This window comes from Lathamus discolor, chromosome 9 (assembly GCF_037157495.1).
Source record: "Lathamus discolor isolate bLatDis1 chromosome 9, bLatDis1.hap1, whole genome shotgun sequence".
Taxonomy (NCBI): Eukaryota; Metazoa; Chordata; class Aves; order Psittaciformes; family Psittacidae; genus Lathamus; species Lathamus discolor.
Window position 1 is genome coordinate 2,253,783 of NC_088892.1, and position 20,202 is coordinate 2,273,984.

At 55.0% G+C, this 20,202-nt stretch overlaps 1 protein-coding gene across 3 annotated transcripts; it reads left to right on the forward strand.

Moving 5' to 3' along the window:
* The first annotated feature begins 153 nt into the window (after window positions 1–153).
* OCRL (OCRL inositol polyphosphate-5-phosphatase) lies at window positions 154–19,753 on the forward strand. Of its 3 annotated transcripts, XM_065689324.1 has the most exons (23): window positions 154–508; window positions 961–1,040; window positions 1,824–1,862; window positions 2,506–2,616; window positions 2,693–2,788; window positions 3,165–3,285; window positions 3,374–3,535; window positions 4,061–4,162; window positions 4,607–4,721; window positions 6,207–6,323; window positions 6,443–6,630; window positions 7,614–7,725; window positions 8,759–8,868; window positions 9,802–9,937; window positions 10,773–10,883; window positions 11,188–11,353; window positions 11,569–11,804; window positions 14,624–14,647; window positions 16,667–16,786; window positions 16,926–17,010; window positions 17,455–17,582; window positions 18,257–18,368; window positions 18,460–19,753. In XM_065689324.1, the coding sequence occupies exons 1-23, from the start codon at window positions 339–341 to the stop codon at window positions 18,582–18,584; spliced, it is 2,766 nt and encodes a 921-aa protein (XP_065545396.1). In that variant the 5' UTR covers window positions 154–338; the 3' UTR covers window positions 18,585–19,753. The 3 variants fall into 3 exon arrangements, with proteins under 3 accessions (XP_065545396.1, XP_065545397.1, XP_065545398.1); XM_065689325.1 differs by lacking the exon at window positions 14,624–14,647; XM_065689326.1 differs by lacking the exon at window positions 4,061–4,162.
* The last annotated feature ends 449 nt before the right edge of the window (window positions 19,754–20,202 follow it).

The window sequence follows — 20,202 nt, forward strand, 5'->3', positions numbered from 1 at the left end:
GGGGCGGAGAGACAGCGCGGGGCAGGACCGTGGTGCTCACGGGGCCCTTTTACCGGCATCGGCGCCGCGCCCGCCCCGCGCCGCCCCGTCCCGCCCCGCCCCGCCCCGCCCCGCCCCGCCCCGCCCCGCCCCGCCCCGTCCCGTCCCGTCCCGTCCCGTCGCGGCTCCACCTCGCAGCCAGGCCCGCGGTGCCCAGCGGCGATCCCCCGGTGCGGCCCCGCCTCATTCGCAGGGAGGGCAGTCCGCCCGCCGGCAGGGGGCAGCGCGGTGCGCGGGGGGCGCCTCTCTGTGCGCCGCCAGTGATCAGCGCGGAGTCGCTGGGAGACCGAGGCGCAGCCATGGAGCCGCGCGCCGCGGCCTGGGGTCTGCCCGTGTCCGGCGGGGGCTGCCCGGGGCCGGGCACGAGGGGCCGGGGGGCGTCGGCGCAGAGCGTGGCCGGCGAGGAGCTGCGTGCCGGGCGGCGGGAGCCCTGCGTGCTCAGCCTGGCTCGGCGGGGCGGCCGCTACGGGTGAGTGCGGGCCGCAGCGGGGCGCGGGCGTTTGGCCTGGCGGAGGGGTGCGGGACCCGGTCGCGTGGGGAGCCTGGGCCGGTGACGGGGGTCTTGGGCCGTGTGGGCGCCCTGTCCCTGGTGGCCGGTTTCTCGTGCGCTGCCGCCGAGCCCGCTCCGGTCTGGGCGTGGAGACCCTCGAGGGGGATCGGGAATCCGCGGAGCTGCTGCGGCGGAGAGCGCGGGGGGCACCTGCCCCCGATGCGGCCGCATCTGCCCCGGGTGCCCTATCCAGCCCTTTCCTCCTCCCCGGCTCTCGCAGCCTGTGCAGCTCCGGGGCTGTTTGCCCCTTTCCCTGCTCCTCTCCCGTCGTACAGCGATAGAGATCTGTAAACGCGGCTTTCGTGCCTCTGTCTGCGTACGCAAGCACGGAGCTGCTCCTCTGCTCTTACAAGCCTTTCTCCTATCTCCAGGATACTTATCCAGTCCCAGGAGAAGGACAGCTCCGATCCGGATTACATCCCCATCAACAGCCGCTTCAGATGTGTGCAAGGTACTGCTGCCGGAGCCAGCACCGCTGTGTCTCAGTGGTTCGTGCGCTGCCTATGAGCGCCCGCATGGGTCTGATGCCGTTTCCCCCTGAAACTAAAACTTACCGCTCGTGGAATGCTGTTTCCTCCTTGCTGCACGGTTCAGCTTCCCCTGCTGGCACTCAGCTTGGGGGGACGTGGTGGCTCATCAGTAGGGGGCTTGATGTCTGGCAGAGCCTGAAATCTGGTGCCTGCTAGTGTCTGTCTTCATGCTCCATGAGGGCAAGAGTTGGGAGCTTTAGTCTGGTTCCTGCATGTTTAGATCAACACTTCTGCGGGGGCTGGTGAGCTGTCAGCTCCCAGCCACGGAATGGAACAGAGCTCCATGCTTTGCCCTGGGAGAACTGGAGCAGCAGCGCCAGTCTGTGGGGCAGTTACTTGTTCAGGAATGAAAGGGTGTTTCCCTGGGCTGGCTGAAAGCCTCTGTGCAACCCAGCGTGATTCTGCCCATCACTTCAGTGTGTAGGGCAAGCCCTCAAGTTCATTGTTGGGTTGGTCTTTCCCAGAGTAATGCTGAACAAACCATCTGGATGTGCGAGAGCTCTGGATGTGGGAACCTCCCCTGTGACTCTGGGATGGTGGGAAGTGAATGTCCAGACAGGACTGTACCTTCTACCAGAGCACATGAGTAGTACAGATGCAGGTCACAGCTCCTCTGTGGCTGGCAGCAGGCAGTGTACTTTCTGAGTGCTCAGTTACTGCAGCGTCCAGTGTGACCTCTCCTGATCCCATGCTTCTCTTTCCAGAGGCAGAAGAAACGCTGCTGATTGATATAGCTGCAAACAGTAAGTTTCATAACTGCAGCTGTGGGGCTAAAGCTGCTTTTGGGGATCAGGCTGGGCACTCCCACACACTCTTTTTACCTTCAGAACCTCCCTCCCTGCTTTGTGCTTGTCTTTGGCGAAGCAGGGATTGTGTTTCCCCTGATGATATGCTCTGGCTTTTTGACAGTTGGGTCTCATGACAGACATGGTTTTAAATGCCCAAATTAAAGTGTTGGCAGTTGGTCAAAGTTTAACTTCTTCAGTCCTTTCTCCAGGCCCTGCACTGCTCTCAGAATCATCCTCAGCTCCCTTCATCCCTTTGGCCCGTTCTTGAGCCAGGGTTACTGTGGCCTGTGTCAGTACTGACAGCGCTCTGGGTGGTCACCAGTGCTGCTTTCACCTTCAGGAAGTTTCTTTCACACTTTTAGTGCTCACAGTAGGGAGGAGTATTTCTAAAGCCAGGAGAACACAACTGGTGATAGCCCAAGCTGGGGAGGGGGATCTCAGCGGCACAGGGCTGTTAGCTTAAATGCAGATTTCCATTGGAAGTGATAGCTGGAAGCTGGCTTTCATGGATGAGCTCAGAGGATACACAGAAATCTGCCACTCCCGGGGTGCAGCGTCTGCAGCCAGCAGGGCTGAGGATGTCTGTCTGTGCCTGCAGCAGGCTGCAAGGTCCGGATCCAGGGTGAGGAGGTAGCGGAGCGGCTCTTTGAAATCCCAGATGAGGAGCGTTGCTTGGGGTTCCTGGCGGAGGTGCAGAGCATCCAGGAAGGTAACAGAGCTGCAGGGTGTTTGGGGTGGCCCCACTGCCACCACTTCCTCACTGGCCTGATAATTATTTTTTCCAGCCCACCTGAAAGCTTCTCCTATGGAGCCAAAGGACTCGTCCGGCTGGCATCAGGTGGAGAAGAACTTCACAGGCCTCTCACAGGCCTCTTCTTCAGGTACTGAACTCACTGTCACCTCTGATAGGACCACAGACGGGGTTGGGTTTCAAGGGGCCTTAAAGCTTCTTCAGTTCCAACCCCTGCCATGGGCAGGGTTACCTTCCACTAGAGCAGGTTGCTCCAAGCCCCGTCCAGCCTGGCTTTTAACACTGCCAGGAATGGGGCAGCCACAGCTTCTCTGGGCACCCTTTGCCAGCGCCTCAGCACTCTCACAGGGATGAACTTCTGCCTCAGATCTCATCCCAATCTCTCCTCTGGCAGGTTAAAGCCATTCCACTGCTATTATCGCTTGTGGTTTCACTTTTTGTGATCCTTCTTGATCTGAGCAGTTTTAAATGGTTTCTCAGGCATTGTGCTGATTTTTTCATGACAGGGGCTCTGGGGTTTGAGGATGACTTCACTGCTCTGAGCCTAGAAGAGAAAAGAAATGGGCAAAACCACCAAGCAGGCTCTCGCCGGGAGCCCCCCCCACCTCCCGTGCCTCAGAACAGGCAGTAAGTAGCATGGGGAATCTGTTCCCTTTTTCCCTTCTCTTCCTAGACAGCAGAACTGGTTCTGAAGCTGCTCTTGCTTCCTTCCTAGATTCCATCGAGAGAGAGAAGGTTCATCCAGAGACCAGCCAAAAGTGACCAACACAATGCGCAAGATGTTCCTGCCCAGCAGCCAGTCAGGGCAACGAGAGGGGCTCATCAAGCACCTGCTTGCCAAAAGGGAGAAGGCATACGTCAACCTTCACAACTTCAGGTGAGAGCTGTCCTGAGCAGTGCACGCAGGGCCACGGCACTGTCAGCTCTGCTGGGAGCTTGCATCCAGCCCCGGTTTGAAACCTGACAGCTGCTGGTGTGTGGCAGCTCTGGTGGCCAAGCAGGGGCAGTGAACACTGAGGGGCAGTGAGTGCCCGTGCTGCAGCTTCACACTGTGTGTCTGATCTCTCGACACCTCGCTTGGGTGAAGGGAGGATGAAGGTGCTGTCCCACCACACTGTCCTAGTACTGCCCCACACGACATGGTGTTAAAAAAGCCAGATGTCTCACCAGAGCCAGTGAACATCTTTAGCTCTGTAGCATGATGAGTGTCACTGAAAACCAAGCCTGGAAGAGCTTCAGTTGCCCCTTAGCTGGGACAGCTCACAGATGTCTGCTCCCAGCCTGGGCTGGGAACCCTGAGCCCATTTGAGAGACTCCTATGGTCTGAGCCCATCGGAGAGACTGTGCTGACACTGGCACTGTCTCTGTGTTTTCTAATGGTTCAGCTGCTTTTGTGTTGCAGATTTTTTGTGGGAACGTGGAATGTGAATGGGCAGTCTCCAGACAGTGGCCTGGAGCCCTGGCTGGTGTGTGACATGGAGCCTCCAGATGTCTACTGCATCGGGTGAGCAGCAGCCACCTCGTATGTACACATAGTGCTGGGCTTCTTGCTGCTCCTGCTTGGATCCTGCTGGGCTGTATTTGGTTTAAGCTCTTCAGATGTTCCACAAAGCTAAGCTGTGTCTCAGAGGAGCTGTCTGAGGGGAAAGAGCCAGTTGGATGAGGCACAGTACTGTGTTAAAGGCTGGCATGACATAATAAAACATCCCTTAGGGCATGCACAGAGCTCTCTGGTTGTCCTCTACCCAGAGTAGTGCTGGTCAGAGACAGTTGCTGGCATGTATTGTGTGGGGTTTCAGAGGCACTGTGGGGAAATCTTAATCACTTAATGCTTCACTTAACAAGTGGGAGTAAGGAGCTTCTCTTCCAAACTGGAGGCTTCACATTGGCCTCCCCGAAGGTGGGCTGTCAGTGAGCTGGGATGTGCTCAGTGAACCTGGTTTTGTAGATTCCAGGAGCTGGACCTCAGCACGGAGGCTTTTTTCTACTTTGATTCTGTGAAGGAGCAGGAGTGGCTGGCTGCCGTGGAGAAGGCTCTGCACCCCCACGCCAAGTACAAGAAAGTGAGTTCTGTTCAGTGCTGGGGGTCTGGTTGAGGAGTTGACACGATGGGAAGAGAAACAAGCTGACACTTCCCAAGCACGGTGACTGGAGGAACCAAGGATGTGTGCTGGGCATGTGTGTGCTGTTAACATGCCAAGTGAAATCTAGAGTCTGTTGCTGCCCCAAAGATGTAAGGGGATATTGTGCTTTGATGTAGAAATTTATAAAGATGGGGATCAAAACAAGATGGGTGTCAGGGAGGCGGTGTGCTCAACAGAATCCCAGCAGGCTTGCTCTCTCTCTGTGTTAGCCTCCCACCCTTGTACTGTGGAAGCAAGGCATGTCTTGAGCTGGTAAATTCAGTTAATAAATTATCCTATTCCTTCAAGGAAAAACTATGAGGTGAAGTCTTCCTGAGGCTTCTGCCTTGGGTCAGAACTCGGCCGTGGCAGCAGGATGTTCTGGCTGGTTCAGAGCAAGCCGCTGGTTTTGTCTCTGCTGTAGCAAATGTTTCTACCAGCCAGGAGTACATGACTCAGTTTCCCCTTCCTCCTCAGCCCCCCATGCCTCTCCCACCCCTGCCCTGCTCGCTTTGGGTTTTGCTCAGTCACTCTTCCAGCTGACCTTGGATTTCAGCTTCACCGCTTGCTACATAGGCTTAATCCCAACCCATCTGAATGGTTTTATGTCTCTAAAGGGAGTGTGTGGACTGTGCTTGAGGAGATTAGGCCTTGTCTCTGGCTTTCCAAGTTATGGCCCTACTGTTTTGAACGTACCAGGAGGTCATGGGCTGGGGAGTGCATTGGCACGGGTGAAAGATCAGCACAGACCTGAGCTCCCTCCTGGGACCGTACACATCAGGGCTGTGTTAATGCCTCTGGGCTGAGCTCTGCAGTAGAGAACTTCACAGCTCCAGGAAAAGGCTCTTTGCATTAGAGAACAAGGGCTTTCTGACAAGCAGAGAGTTTGTGTAGCTGGGGGGTGGCTGCCTTTTGATACCCCACGTGTCAGGCATGTTTGCCTCAGGAAACAAAAACTCTTCTGTCCGTTCCTCACTGCCTCGACGGTAGTTCTGAGTAAGCAAAGGTGAGCACTGACTCCCAGCTGGACCCATGGTCAGCAGCTGTCTGCTAAAGCACTCGAGGTATCTTCCTCTAGTTTTGGTGACTTGAGCAGAGCTAAAGTCCGAGACCTCACCAGCAGCTCTGCTACGTATTTGTTGTGTTCCTCTTACCTCATGAGATGAGTTTTGTTTGTAGGGAAGCACCAGAGTGGGGACTGCAGTGAGCTCAGCACAGCTGATGGCTACTGGGTGTGACAGATTGTCCTCCAGAACCTTGCTTGGGGTAGGAGGTCCTGTGGGTGGAGTTGCAAGCAGGGGTTGCCTACAAAACATGACAAGGAATGAGGAGAGCCAGAGAATTAGAACAGCAGGCAGATAAGAGGTGCTGCATCTCACTGCCAGGCTGGAAACTGAGGATCCAGGATCCCTTTTACTGTTTCAGGTGCAAATGGTCCGTCTGGTTGGGATGATGCTGCTCATATTTGCAAAGAAGGATCAGCTGAGCAATATCAGAGAGATCGTGACAGAGTCTGTGGGCACAGGAGTCATGGGGAAGATGGTGAGTCACCAGCACCGGTCCATGCAAGAACAGTACGACCGGGTCTGTCCCAGTCTGAGCCATCACATCTCCTCCCCAGGGCCTTACCTTCTCTCACTGCTGCTCCCTGCTCTCCCCAGGGCAACAAGGGCGGCGTGGCCGTGAGGTTTGTGTTCCACAACACCACCTTCTGCATCGTCAACTCGCACCTCGCTGCGCATGTGGAGGACTTCGAGCGGCGAAATCAGGACTACAAGGACATCTGTGCCCGGATGAGTTTTGTAACCCCAGATGAGAGCCTACCTCATGTCAACATCATGAAACACGAGTGAGTTTTCTTGGCTGGTTTCCCTTTTGGTGTTGAATAATCCAAATCAGACTCAGCCATGTGTGTGACAAAGCACATAAGTGAAGTTTTCATAAACCTGATGCAAATGATTAATACTTCTGTAGTTAACATTTAAACCATTTAAAAACTAGAAATAAAATGTAGACTGGATTATAGTACAGAAAAAACTCAAAATACTAGATTATCCTTGATTTCTGCTAATGGAAATGTTGAGGTTTGGCTATAAACTGGAAGAGCTTTGATGCCAGAGAAGGGTTTAGATTTTAATCTTTAAATGAAACCTTTATGGGGTAAAGAGCGAGTAGCACAAGTGTTTCTTTAGCTGCTGGTAATGGGAAGGATGAAGGCCTGTTGGAAGGCCCAGAAGGACCACAGTCGGAGCAGCCACTGATGAGGTGCAACTGAAACATAAACTTGTCAGCAACCCGGCTGTGCTTTGACAGCTTTGCCTCAGCCTGTCTGTGCTAGGCGGGGGATGCAGCACTGGCCTGGGCTGCCTGAGAGGAAGGCAGTGGAAAAGGAAGTGGCAAAGCTGTGGTGTCAGAGCAGCACGACAGCCCAGCCCTGCGTAATGAGCCCTGTCACTGCCCTCTTCTGTGCACCAGCAGAGCCTCACTACCCAGTGGGGTTTGTGTAGCCCGAGAGGTTATGAAGGTGCTGAGATGCAGCTTTCCCTTTGTTGGAGTTGGTGGTGTTGCGGGCTGTTCTCAAACTGAGGCAAGCTCCGGTATCTCCCAATAAACCAAGTCTTCCGTCTTATGAGGGATTGCAAAGGGGATGGGGTTAGTGCTGTAGTGCCAGAAATCCTGCTGCCAGACTCAATCTTTTATGTCTCCTTTCATCTTCCATGTGTCGCAGCCTCAACCACCAGCCACCCACCATCCATTCTCTGACACCCTTCTCCCCTCCGTGGCCTGTGGTAGTAACCACTGGCTCTTCTGCATGTTTGCCTTTGGTTTCAGTGTTGTCATCTGGCTGGGAGACCTGAACTACAGGCTCTGTCTCCCTGATGCCAGTGAAGTGAAAAGTCTCATCAGTAAGAACGAGCTTCAGAAGCTGCTGACATATGACCAGGTCAGTGAACTCTGCTTACGTTTGCTGTGTACTCTTTGAGGGCATCTTGGTTTGGCATGTGCCTGGCCTTGGGAGGAGCTGGGAAATAAGTGTCTGTGCATGTAGACATAGACCCTCAACAGAGCTGGGGATGTCCTGGTGACATCAACCCTCCAAACAAAAGCAGACTGTATGTTATAATGGCGTTCACTGGATGACTCTGGCAATTCCTGTATCTTTGCATCTCAGCGGCAGAGTTCTTCCTCTCTTACGTACAAACTGCAGACTATAACGTCAGAACTGGTAACAGCAACTACAGCTGCTCCAGTCAGTGTTCTGGAGGAGGTGTTCCTTTGGAGACCAGCACCTGTAGCCAGGGCAAGGCTCTGTCTCAGCCAGGCTGACCCCAGTTCTGTGCTGAAGCTTTCCCCATTCAGCGTTTCCTTGCAGCTCACTGAAAACTGGGACAGCACAAGATGTGCCTATAAGATGAAGGGTTGTACCTGTGAAACGTGAACAGACATGGTGTGCTACCACCTCTGACACACAACAGTGAATCTGGTGGACTCTGCTCTGCAGCTCATTTCTGTGCTGTGGGGCTTCGTGCAGCAAATAACTGTAGCTTGGATTTTTTGTGAGGAAAACAACTCAGGAACAGGAAGGTGGTGCCAGGTTGTCAGCCCAGCACCCTGCAGGAGGCTGCTGCTAAAGTGATTGGCACTGAAGTATTTATGATGGTGATGCTTCAGCCTGAAAGCTAATGAAGGTGTTTAGCACAAGTGGAGCAACTAATATTTCCATTTAGTGTTGTTTTCTGTCTGCATGTTCCGGTGGGCAGCCCTGTGCCAGAGGGTGCTCAGTCTGGTTAGGAAACATTCTGCTCCTGCTGAGGTTTTACCTTTTTTGAAGGTTTGAGGTTTGGGGTGTCTGGTGAACCACACAGCCCCAGGCTCCAATTGCTCTGCTGTAGATCCACTCTCTGACACTGCTCTATGTGCTGGGGGAGTGTTTGGGTGGGTTTGGGGTGTTTTACAGTGTTCTTTCTCTGCTTTAGCTGAATATTCAGCGCATGCAGAAGAAGGCGTTTGCTGATTTCACCGAAGGAGAGATTAAATTCATCCCCACATACAAATACGACTCTAAAACAGACCGCTGGGACTCCAGGTAAATCACCTGCCTATGCACGCCTTTACCTGTGACACAAAAAGCAGTTCCTCATAAAACTTGACTTCCTTCTTCTTGGAGCTGGCTATCCCCCCCAGTGCTGTGCTGGTGGCTGGAGTGCAGACAGCTTTACACTCCTTTGTTGTCCCTGTTGTCTGGAATAGGCAGAGCCTGTGTCCGTTGACCACAGACTTGCCTTAAACCTCAGCTGCTGCTGATTCCAAGAGATGAAGTAGGTGAGGCGTGCACTCAGAGGTGTCCCTGCACTGGTGGGGGTTCTGCTACCAGAGAGAGACAAAGGGTGAGAAAGGAATTGGAGAGGTTAAGGAAGCACTCTGGGTCAGCCTGTCCCCTGACCTGCACACACTGATTCCTGCTTGGTGCCTCCCATTGGTATTCCTGTGTCTGCTGCAGAAGTTTGCTCCAAATGGAGAAACTCCCAAGGAGGACTTACAGACCATTCAGAGACTGGGTTTTGCTCTGCCCGTGTTTATGAATCAGCATAATAGTTAATCTGCAGAACGATAGCCCAGGATTCAGAGTTCATAACAGAGTAGTAATAGCTGAGTAGACTTTCCATAGTGGAAACAATAGCGATGGGTCGGACTGTAGTGGGCAGAAAGATATGGCAGCAAAAGAAACCAGGGCAGCCTGGGTCACAGTACACATAGCTTCAGGGTGTGGAAGCAGCCGTGGCTGAGATTAGTTTATTTCCTGGTGATGGAAAGGACAGGGAATTTCATCCTACTGCACAGGGAAAAGGGAAGAGAGCAAAAGAAATAGCATGGTATTCAAGTGAAGGGAAACAATGCGAGTTCAGCCCCTCTGCAGTCAGTCGATGGGGGTGTCTGAGCTGCTGGGCTGGGAGGAGGAGCAGCTCGGGTGCTTCATTGGGATTGATGGATGTCCCTGGCAGCCTGTTTCCCTTCACAGTGGGAAGTGTCGTGTGCCGGCATGGTGTGACCGGATCCTGTGGAGAGGGGGGAGCATCACCCAGCTCCGCTATGGCAGCCACATGGAGCTGAAGACCAGCGACCACAAGCCCGTCAGCGCACTCTTCCGCATCGGGGTAACAACCCTCATGTGCTGGTGTGGGGCTATGAAGTCAAGGCAGCTCTGCTAGTGCTATTGCAATGGGACCGAGTAGTAAAGCCAAAGTGTGTCCATGGAGGAAGCGTGCTGCAGTGCCAGCTCCTGCAGCAAACAGCACAGTGCTGTGGCCAGGACAGTGTCACCCTGTGGTAACAGGGGTGATCTGGGGTTTACCCAAGCTGGTGTGGTCATGCAGTGACTGCAAGTGTCTGCTTCAGTGGTGCTGCTTGGCTTCTGGGGTATAACCTAGGATAGCTGCTGCTGCTACAATGGGTGAGCTGCTGGTTTCTTTCCTCCGCAACCTGCAATAGGTGTCCCTGCTGTTGCAGTGTTGCCTCTGGTGTTAAGAGAAGTGTGTCACTGGTTCACGTCTGGATTTCTGTAGTGCTGAACAGCTGGCAGCAGGTTTGGGTTCCCCAGCTTGTCGAGTGGAGACGGTCCATGTCCATATTTGCTACCTCCTACTCCTTAGGTAGCTCAGGCCTCCTTAAAGGAGAGCTTTTCTCCTCTTCCTCTAGAGAATCATGTAATGCTGTGGGGTGCCAGTGCTGACCCCAGAGACCACCCCCAGGAATCTCCCAGCAGTGTGGTCAGTGTCCAGGAAGGACCCAGGTAACATCAGCGGGGGTAAAACACAAGTGAAGGTGCACACACAGCTTTGAGGTGCCTCCACATATGTGAATTCTCTCAGGTTCCCAGCTGCACATAGCAAGTGCTTAGAGAAATAGTTCACTCCTGCAGCTGGCTCTTGATCAAAGAGTCCCAGTGAAGGGGGTCAGGAAGATTGCTGAGTGTTTCCTGGTCTTTCGCAGGTAAAGGTTGTGGATGAGCAGAAGTATCGCAAGTTGTTTGAAGACATTGTTCGCTTAATGGACAGAATGGAGAACGACTTCCTGCCTTCGCTGGAGCTAAGCAGGAGAGAAGTGAGGATGAAACCTGCCACTTCCCACCTTGTCACTTCCCTACACAGCAGCCATGGAAGTGCTAGAGCTACTTTTAAAGACTTTGATTCAGTAAACTGGATTATGGGAAATTGGACTTTATCCATTATGTTTAGGAGTTGGATTAGAAGGGACATCTTGGCTTGGCTTCTTGGCAGGTCTTCTGCTGGGAGTTCTACATTGTGTGGGCACTCCTGTTACAGGCTGCTGCTACAGAGTCTGGGGGCCTACCCATGTGTCCCCTCCTGCCTGCTAACCTGGTTTGTGTTTTCTGTTTGCTCTGCAGTTTGAGTTTCAGAACGTGAAGTTCCGTCAGCTGCAGAAGCAGAAGTTCCAGATCACCAACAACGGGCAGGTCACCTGCCACTTCTCCTTCATCCCCAAGCTGAATGACAACCACTACTGTAAGCCATGGCTGCGAGCCGAGCCCTGTGAGGGTTACCTGGAGCCAGGTGAGGTTCACCATGGTTTCTCCATGTGTGCTGGTGTAGATTCCCACCCCACCTCCATCCCATCCATCCTGTCATTCCCATATCTCACCTTTCTTGCCGTTGTTCCTGTCTGTTTGTCTTCTCGGTTCTGTGGCCTTGGTCCCTGCTGCTTATGTTTGTCCTTGTCGCCTCTTCTAGAGAGTGACTGAGTTCTTGAGAGCTGCTGTCTGTTGCAGATGAGAGCACAGACATCTCCCTGGACGTGTACGTCAGCAAGGACTCGGTGACCCTCCTCAACTCTGGTGAGGATAAAATTGAGGATATTCTTGTCCTTCACTTGGACCGGGGGAAAGACTATTTCCTCACCATCAGTGGGACCTACCTGCCCAGCTGCTTTGGCACCTCCCTGGAGGCCTTATGCCGAATGAGACGACCGATCCGAGAAGTTCCAGTCACCAAACTCATTGACCTGGTGAGTAGCTGTGTTCTGGAGCAGCTCCCTAGCAGGGAGAGAGCAGTTTCCCTTCTCTTTACCCCTAAAAGCAGGAGTGATGCCCTCAGTGTGGGTTAGCTGCGCTGTCTCCTAGCTGATGCACTTTTTCTGGAGCTCCCTTCTGTGCTCCTTTCCTGTGCTCCTTTGTTCTTTCCCTCCACCACAACCAATGGCTTTGGACAAGTGCTTTATCACAGTTTCTGAGTAGGTTCTAAATGTTGTTTGGAGGAACAAAAAGGGATCCCAGCACCTTGTGCTTTGTGTTACTGTCATGCTGGTGCTGGCAGGCTCAGGCGGGTGGCACTGCTGTGTCACAAGAGGTATGCCTGAAATGCTCTCCTCCAAGGTGCCCAGGCTGCTTCTGCAGTGACAGGGCTTCAGGATCCTTTTCCTTCTGCTGGTTGTGGCACTCGCACTGCTCAAGGGGAGGAACAAGCAAAAGCAGGACCAAGAGAAGTGCTCTGATGCTGGCCAGTGTGCTGATGGGTGCAGCTCAGCCCATGGCCAGTCTCACAGCCTCTCTGGCCAGTTCCTCTCCCTCTGACCACTGTGACCCAGCTTTCCAGCAGCTACACCAGGCTCTTGCTGCCTCCTGCCATTCCCACCTCTGGCTGTGTCTGCTTTTCTCCCAGGCCCAGGGTACAGAAAGGCTGGTTTTATACCAGAGTTCTGGTTTTGCCATCACAAGATCAGGTGAAGCAGAGCCCAGGAGGTGAGATGTGGGGTTTGCCTCCTCCATTCACACAGCTCATCCTGGCTGCAGGCTCCTCATGCTCTTCAAGGTTCAGTTGAAAATCAGTCTTGTTCTAGAAGTGTGTTAACTTGTTGTGGAGCATCTCATCGGTCCTGGGAGCTGTTCCACCTGCCTTTTCCTGCTCAGTGTTAAGCACTGATTTCTCGCTTGATGGACAGGAACTCGGGCCCCCTGTTACTTTTTGCCCTCACAGACACACATTGTTGCTTTTCTAAGGGTACTTTTGAGGCTTATTCTGCTTCCTTTACCACTTTCTGTTATTCAGTGAAACGTACAAAAGTACAGGAAGCAAACCAGGTACAGGAAGCAAACCCGTCAGAGAAAAGCACCCTGTCGCCATATCTGCAGCATAGTCTCTGCTTTTGGGGTGGTCAGTGTGACTTCAAGACCTTGATCGGAACAAGCTAAGCAAACTCAAGGAGCACAATGTAACTGCTCAAAGCGAAATGCAATCACTTGGATTATAGAGCTGCTGTCATGTTAGAGCTATTTTTAGGTCTTTTGGTTTTGATCATACCTGTGAGATGGGAAGTGCCATGGGGCAAGAGGAGCCCTTCCCGCAGGCAGAGCAGTGCCTGTGCTAACCCAAATGTGTTCCGGTCCTATTGTGTGATTTCACTGAGGGTTAGGCTGTGCATGAGGCAGGCAGTGTGTGTGTGTGTGTATGTGCGTGTGTGTGTTGAGAACCATTTCCCCTCCTGCACGTAGGTAGTGTTAGGGCTCATCATTCACTGCAGTGGGTGTGTTTCTCAGCCTGGCTGGGTTGTGTTGTCTTCAGCAGAGGGAGACCTGGAGAACACAGGCAAGGTCTGAGAGGTGGTTTGGTGCAGGGTAGCAGACAGCAGGTGGAAGCTTGCTTGGAAATGGCTCCTGGTTCTCCTGGGAGAAGCTGCTGGTGCTCGAGCATCCCGCTTTTGGGATTTCAGTGTTAGAGTCTCATCCTGGTTTTGTCTTGGGATCCTACTGTGGGCTTTACAAAGCCTCTTGAAGAATCTTTGCCAGGAGCAGGTTCGTCTCACGGAGCCAGTGGTGCTGAACAGCACAGAAGAGAGGTGACCAGCAGGGCAATTAGTCAGGTAGGTGGGAGTGGGACTGTTGAGGTGACTCAGAAGGGAGCAGGCTCCTGTGCAGCCTGGCTGGCTTATTCCCAGACTTGGGACTGGGAGAGGAGCCTACGCCAGCTTGTGTTCCGAGCAAGCTATGCCCTGCAAGAGACTGAGCTGTTGTGGCTGAGCAAGCCTCCAAAGGCAGCAGCACTGCAGGACTCACAAGGCAGCATCAGAATGTCTGTGGCTGTGTCAGGCTCTGCCTTTGAATGGGTTCTGGTTACTCCCACCCTGAAATGTTGATCCATCAAGCTCAGCTTGGGCAACCTGCTTCAGTTTCCTCCAGTGGGCTCCACCCAACAGCTTCTCCCCTCTACCTCACCAGCCTGCAGTGTGCTGGTGGATGCTGGATGTCAAGATTGCCCAAGGGATGAAACACGCAGCCTGGAGGGGCTTTGCTGAGCTCCTTGCAGCATGCTAATGCTATTAGGTAGAGGCAGCATGGGGTTTTGAGCACAAACACTCATTTCCCTGACCATGCACAAAGCTGCTTAGGGGGCCTGACAGCTCCACAGCTGCCACAAGCTCAGGAGCACAGATTTAGCCTGGTGAATGTTTTATCTTTGGCCTTGTCAGGGGGGAAGGTGGCTGAAATGATGCAGGAATGTTGATTTCTGCCTGGGAAGATTTGGGAAAGGAAGTTCATCCTGGTGGACACCTCTCAGCCTGGGCTGTTCTGTGTGTGAGCAGCACTGCTGCCAGGCCCCTGTGAGGAGTTGGTACAAATCCTGGCGAGGCTGGGCATCATGTGAGCAGGATTTGTGCTCGTTGGCAGGCAGATCTCTTGCAGCAGATTTAACTTCGGCCGTGTCAGCAGAACGCGTGAGGACCCAGCTTTCACTGGCTCTTGTGATGCAAACTGGCTTTCTGCTTACTTGGAGCATGGTTCTCCCCCCTAACCATACTTTTTCCTCTTCTCTCTTTCCCACCACTTTCAGGGAGAAGACAGCTTCTTAGAAAAGGTAACACAACCCCTTGCTGGGGTCCTGCTTCTTACAACCTCTCTGTAGCGAATGAGTGTCCCCATTGCCTGCTGCAGAGGGAAGGGAAGGGGGTGCAGAGGCAGCGTTTGTTCCAGCAAAAAGCCCCTTAGCACGGCTGTGGGCTGCGTGAGAACTGCATCCCATGCATCCCATCCACTGCCAGAGCACAGAGTGACCCTGCAGCCAGAATGGGGCGAGCCCAGTTTGCTGATCAGAGCTCAGCAACTGTCTCTGGTGACAGACACAGAGCTCCCCTTATTCCAGCAGTGGAACCATTGGCACCCTGTAGCATACCTGAGTTGGCTCTAACCGTGCCCATCAGGTGGGGTTCACCTCAGCACCCTGTGCAAAGGGGGCTGAATTAACACTGAGATATTCTGCTCCTTCCATCTTGCTGCATCCTTGTGGAAGCTGAGGAAGGGCCTTGCACAGGGACAGACGTTCCTCTGCTGCCTCACGGCCCCCAGGGCAGGATCCCTGCTTTGCTTTGCACTCGTGCTCTGCACTGGAGGCTGAGTGGGTCAAATCTGCCACTGAAAAGCAAGTGGGAGGTGCTGGGATTTGTGACAGGTACATTCCTCCTCCCTTGCAGCTGTCCAGACCTTTGGTGGCTCATTGGCACTGGCTCTGTACTGGTGTCCTGGGCTGGGTGGCTTTTCCATCCCCAGGCTGCCATAGCAGTGACAGGATAAAACAGGAGAGAGAATGGATGAACCCTCTCAAGAGGGGATTGAACGCGGGTGTTGAACCAGATGAAGCTCCCAGGCTGGTCCTGGCAGAGGGGAGGGAGGAGGCTGGTGCCTGCCTCTGGGAAGAGCCTTTGCAAACACGCGTCCTCCTCTTCCTTTTCTCCTTTTTTTTTTTTTTGCCTTCCCTTGCCCGCACACGGCAGGAGAGGGCGCTCGGTGCCCGGCCAAGGCACACGGGAAGCGAAAGGCTCCTTCCTCCTCATCTTTAAGGAGCTCTGAACCACCGCCTCCTCCTCTGCTCTAAGCCCCCGGGGTCTCTGCCTTGGGGGTGTCCGCAGCTCTCCAGTGATGCCAAGGGCAGCCTCTGGCACTGTTCCCCTGTGCCGCAGTGCACTGGCCTGGGGTTTGCTGCTGAGGACCTCTTGACTCGCGGGCAGGCTCCACAGCTCTCGCCTCTTGCCCGTCAGAGGAAGGATAGCTGTAACGCTCTTGCCCGACACACTGCTTCCCAACCTCCACTGTGTGCTTGAGCGAGTGGGACAGCATGTCCTAGTGTCTTCTGGCAGTGTGCAGGGCAGAGCTGGGCTCTGTGTGTGGCTACAGCCCATGGCAAGGCACGAGCTGTGAGTGATTGTGTGAGGGGCAGCCACCACTTTCCCCAGGTTGGACATGGCTTGGAGCAGCCTGCTCTAGTGGAAGGTGTCCCTGCCTGTGGCAGGGGGTTGGGACTGAATGAGCTTTAAGGTCCCTTCCAATATAAACCAGGCTGGAATTCTGTGATTGTCATGGAAGCTGACTGCTGGAAGGAAGCACTTTGTATTTGGTTTGTGATGTTCCTCTGGTGGTGTCCTTGGGTTGTGTCCCCTGGGTTCTGCTCCTGTTCCTGATGGTCTCTTCTGGGGCTCTGCTGAATGGGCTGCAGGAGAGCAGTGCATGGCTCTGGCCTGGGAGCACACAGGAGCATGAGTACTGTAAAATGAGAGTAAAATCAAGCAATCACTGGTCCCTATAAAGATTGTGCTGCTGGAGGCTCCTGAGCAGTTGAGCTTGAGCTCATCAGCTGCTTTGCATGAGTAAGTGGGAAAACGTGACGGTGGTGTTGGGACAGTCTGTGTTCAGCAGATCCTCTCCTAAGGAAAATGGGGAAAGGAACCTGAGAAAAATGTGGAGCGATGGCTCTGTGCTGCAACAGCAAATGAGGCTGGATGGGTGCTGGGTCCTGCTGCTTCCGCTCTCCAGGCTTTCTCCACCCAGGCACTTCTGGTGGGACTGGGGTTTCCCTGACACCTTTGTGTGCTTTTGGCCACAGGAGAAGTCTGTGCTGCAGATGGGCTCCCTGGACAGTGAGGAGGACAGTGGGACACCGCTGCAGGTGCCAAAGGAGGTGTGGCTGCTGGTGGATCACTTGTTCAAGCACGCCTGCCACCAGGTGAGGACAGAGCCCCATGTGCTGGGTGCCACATTTGTCACTGGGCCCTGCAGCTCAGCCCGGTTTGGGGGGCGCAGCCTCCACCCTGCTGTCACTGTGAGGAAGGTGATGTTGTCCATCCCTGTGCTGCGTTCGGCAGGAAGACCTGTTCCAGACTCCAGGCATGCAAGAAGAGTTGGAGCAGATCATTGACTGCCTGGACACCAGTATCCCTGAGACAATCCGTATCCTTGCTGTGCCTGACTTCTACAGGATCCTGCTGGATCACAGCCCTTGGGAGAGCTCATCTGTGACCTTTAGCTGCAGAGTCCCCTCTGTTCCCTCGGAGATAACCTCTCCTGAAGCTGAACATGTGCTGGCTAACACAGCCACAGGGCCCAAGCTCTGGAAGCTTCTGCAAGACTGTGTCAAGTGCCAGAGCTGAGAAGGGGCTGATGGAGCAGAGGATCTAAGTGGAGCTGGGGGGGGGGAGGGGGGCAAACGCAGCATAGGGGGAGTGGATGAACATTTTCCCCCGGGGGGGCTAACAATGAAGGAGGAGGATGGCTTTGATGTGGGGGAGCAGCAAGGCAGGCACCGTGCAGGGAGGCCACAGGGGTGGGCAGAGGGGTAGGAGCTGGGAGGGAGGTTCCATCTGCTCACATGCCCCTTGATTCCTGCGAGCTCAGCGGGCAGCAACCACTCAGTAGCTGAGGCGCTCCTCATCTTCCTGGAGGCGCTGCCGGAGCCGGTGATCTGCTACGAGCTGTACCAGCGGTGCCTGGACTGGTCACACAGCAGCCGCCTCTGCCGACAGGTACAGAGCTGCCACTGGGTCCTGATTCCGCCCCGGGAGCTGCCCTGGGCCCTCAGCTGGCCCTTGGGCTGGGTGGGAAGTCCCAGGTGCTCTGGCAGGGCTTTCCTGCCCCAGGTCAGCACTGCAGCATCTCCAGCGGGCCTGCTGGCTCCCAAAGACACCCCTTGTGTGGCCTATGTCACCCTGAGCATGCAGGGAAAAGCAGCCCCAGGGAGGGAAGAGCCTCCACCACACTGCTCAGAGCTGCACTTCCTCTGCTTACCTGAAGGACCAGGAGTGGCTCTTAAAGTGGGAAGCGAGGCCCAGCATGTCCTTGGGCTGAGGAAGAAGGTTTGGGGCATGTTTTCGGTATTTGCATCAGGAAACCTCTTGTCCCTGTCTTTGTGCTGCTGCTGCTCAGCTACAGGGGTGAGAACTGGGATTTGACAGGAACTGAGTGGGAAGCAGGTCCTGGGCGGTGGGAATTCTTGCCTAGGGCCACTGTTATCCCGGAGGCAGCGTTACTGTGAGCCAAAGCCCCCCGAGTGCCACCTTGTTGCTCACTTTTTAGGCCTTTGGCTCATGCAGTGGCCACACAATGGCCTCAAGGCAGAGGAAGAAGGAAACTCTGCCTGTGAGCCTAGGCCCAGCTGTAGTGGTGGAGCTCAGGGGCTTCCCTTCTCTCTTCTCTGCAGGTGATTTTTCAGCTGCCCCGTTGCCATCGCAGCGTGTTCCGGTACCTGATGTCATTCCTCCGTGAGCTGCTCCGATACTCTGAGGACAACAAAGTCAGCGTCACCATGATCGGTAGGTGACACTTCTCTGCTTCCCCTGTCCCTGTCCCTGTCCCTTGCAGGGTCTCGTGCCTGGCCCCTCACGCATATCCTTGCTTCTGCAGCCGCCCTGTTCTCCAGCCTCCTGCTGCGTCCACCACCCAACCTAGTGACCAAGCAGTCGCAGCAGGACCGCCAGCGCGCCATCAACTTCCTCTACAGCTTCCTGCTGGCTGGGGATGAGGAGTGAGGGCCTGCAGTGGGGCCAGGCCTCCGGGGAGGCTCCCAGCTACTCCAAGTGCCGTGTTTACAGTCGGAAGGACGTGTTCCCCTCTCCTTCCCACCACTGTACCCTGCACTGCAGTTGGACCTGCACACTCACTTCACTGCCAGCCATGCCAAGAGCCTCCTGCTCTCTCCTTGGCTGGGTTTGGTGGTGCCCAAGCACTGTGCCAGCGGTCCACAGCAGTGTCAGTCATGCTTCTCTCTCCTTTTCACCCCTCTCTCTTGAGCTGCTGCGAGGCAGGCACAGACTGTAAGTGCTGCTGGAGGGGCCGTGGCATTCACCCTGCGTGCCGTGGCCCTGAGGGTGCATGTGCTGGTGTGCACTGACTGTACCGCGAGAGCCCTTGGCTGGTGTTGCGTACGTTTCACCCTCTGCCCCACAGCAAACCCAGCCAGGCCTGATACCCCATCACTGTGCCATGGAAGCTGGACTGCAACTTTCCAGGAAGATTCTCTGGACATTCAGCCTCTCCAGATCAGTGGGGGGGTGTTATCCCCTCGTCTCCCTCCTGGGGCCACACCTCTCCCTACTGCATTCCCAGCCTTCTGCACTGTAGCCGGGTCTTGATCTACTTCGTCCCTTCCCTTTGCCCCCTACCCTTTGCCCCACCTTCCTCTGGGACATGTGTGATGGGGCAGGCAGGGAGCAGCACCTTGCTCATCAGGGCTGCCCCTGTGCGTGGTGCAGGGCAGGACCCAGCTCCTGACCCTGCCAGCGCCGCTTGCAAAGCCATGAGGGTACAACAGGCTGGGTGATGGGGGGCCTTGGATGCTGCCCTGCCCTAGAGAATGCGGGAAGGGGAGATGAGGCAGAAATGCACCCTGAGTCCCAGAGGAGCAGCTCTAGTGCTGGGGATACCCCTGGGGGCTGGTGGCAGCTGGGTGTAGGATAGGGGACAAGTCCCATGGAAACACTAAGCAGTGTCCTGCCACCTCGGGCCAGCAGCTCCGGGAGGCCACTGCTTGAGCGGAGCTGCAGTGCTGGTGCCCAGCCCATGGTGTCCTGTAGCTCCGTGTTCCCCACTGAGTGAGCTGCTGGGGGCTCCCAACTGCAGCTCTTCTCTTTAAACTTTTTAAATGATGTAATTTATTGGGAAACGATTGGTTCTGAATAAACCTCCATTGTGCCAGGTTCCCAGGGCTGCACTGGTGTCACCATGTCACTGCATTGCACAGCCTGGGTGGCTGCTGCAGCATCCCCTGATGCAGAACTCCGGCTCAGCTCCACCGTCCTCCCTGCCCAGGGCTCTGTCGGTGGGGCTGAAGCCTTCCAAACGCAGCTGAGCCTGTCCTGGACCCCTCCCAGCATCGTGCTGGGCAGAGCTGGGGGACAGCGACGGAGGTCATTGTTCTCCTGGTTCCTGCTCTTGCTCCTGGGCAGGCCGCTGGCACTCGGGCACTGTGCAGCCCTGTGCCAGTTCCCCATTTGGCAGCCACATCCTGGGGATGGTGGAGTCAGCATGGAGTGAGCAGGGCCTTGGAGAGCAGGCACGGAGGATGCTGATGGCGCAGGGCTGTTGCAGGCCACAGCAGTGATGTCCGGGTCCCTTGGGCCCCGCTGAAGCAGTGGTGGAGGAATTCGG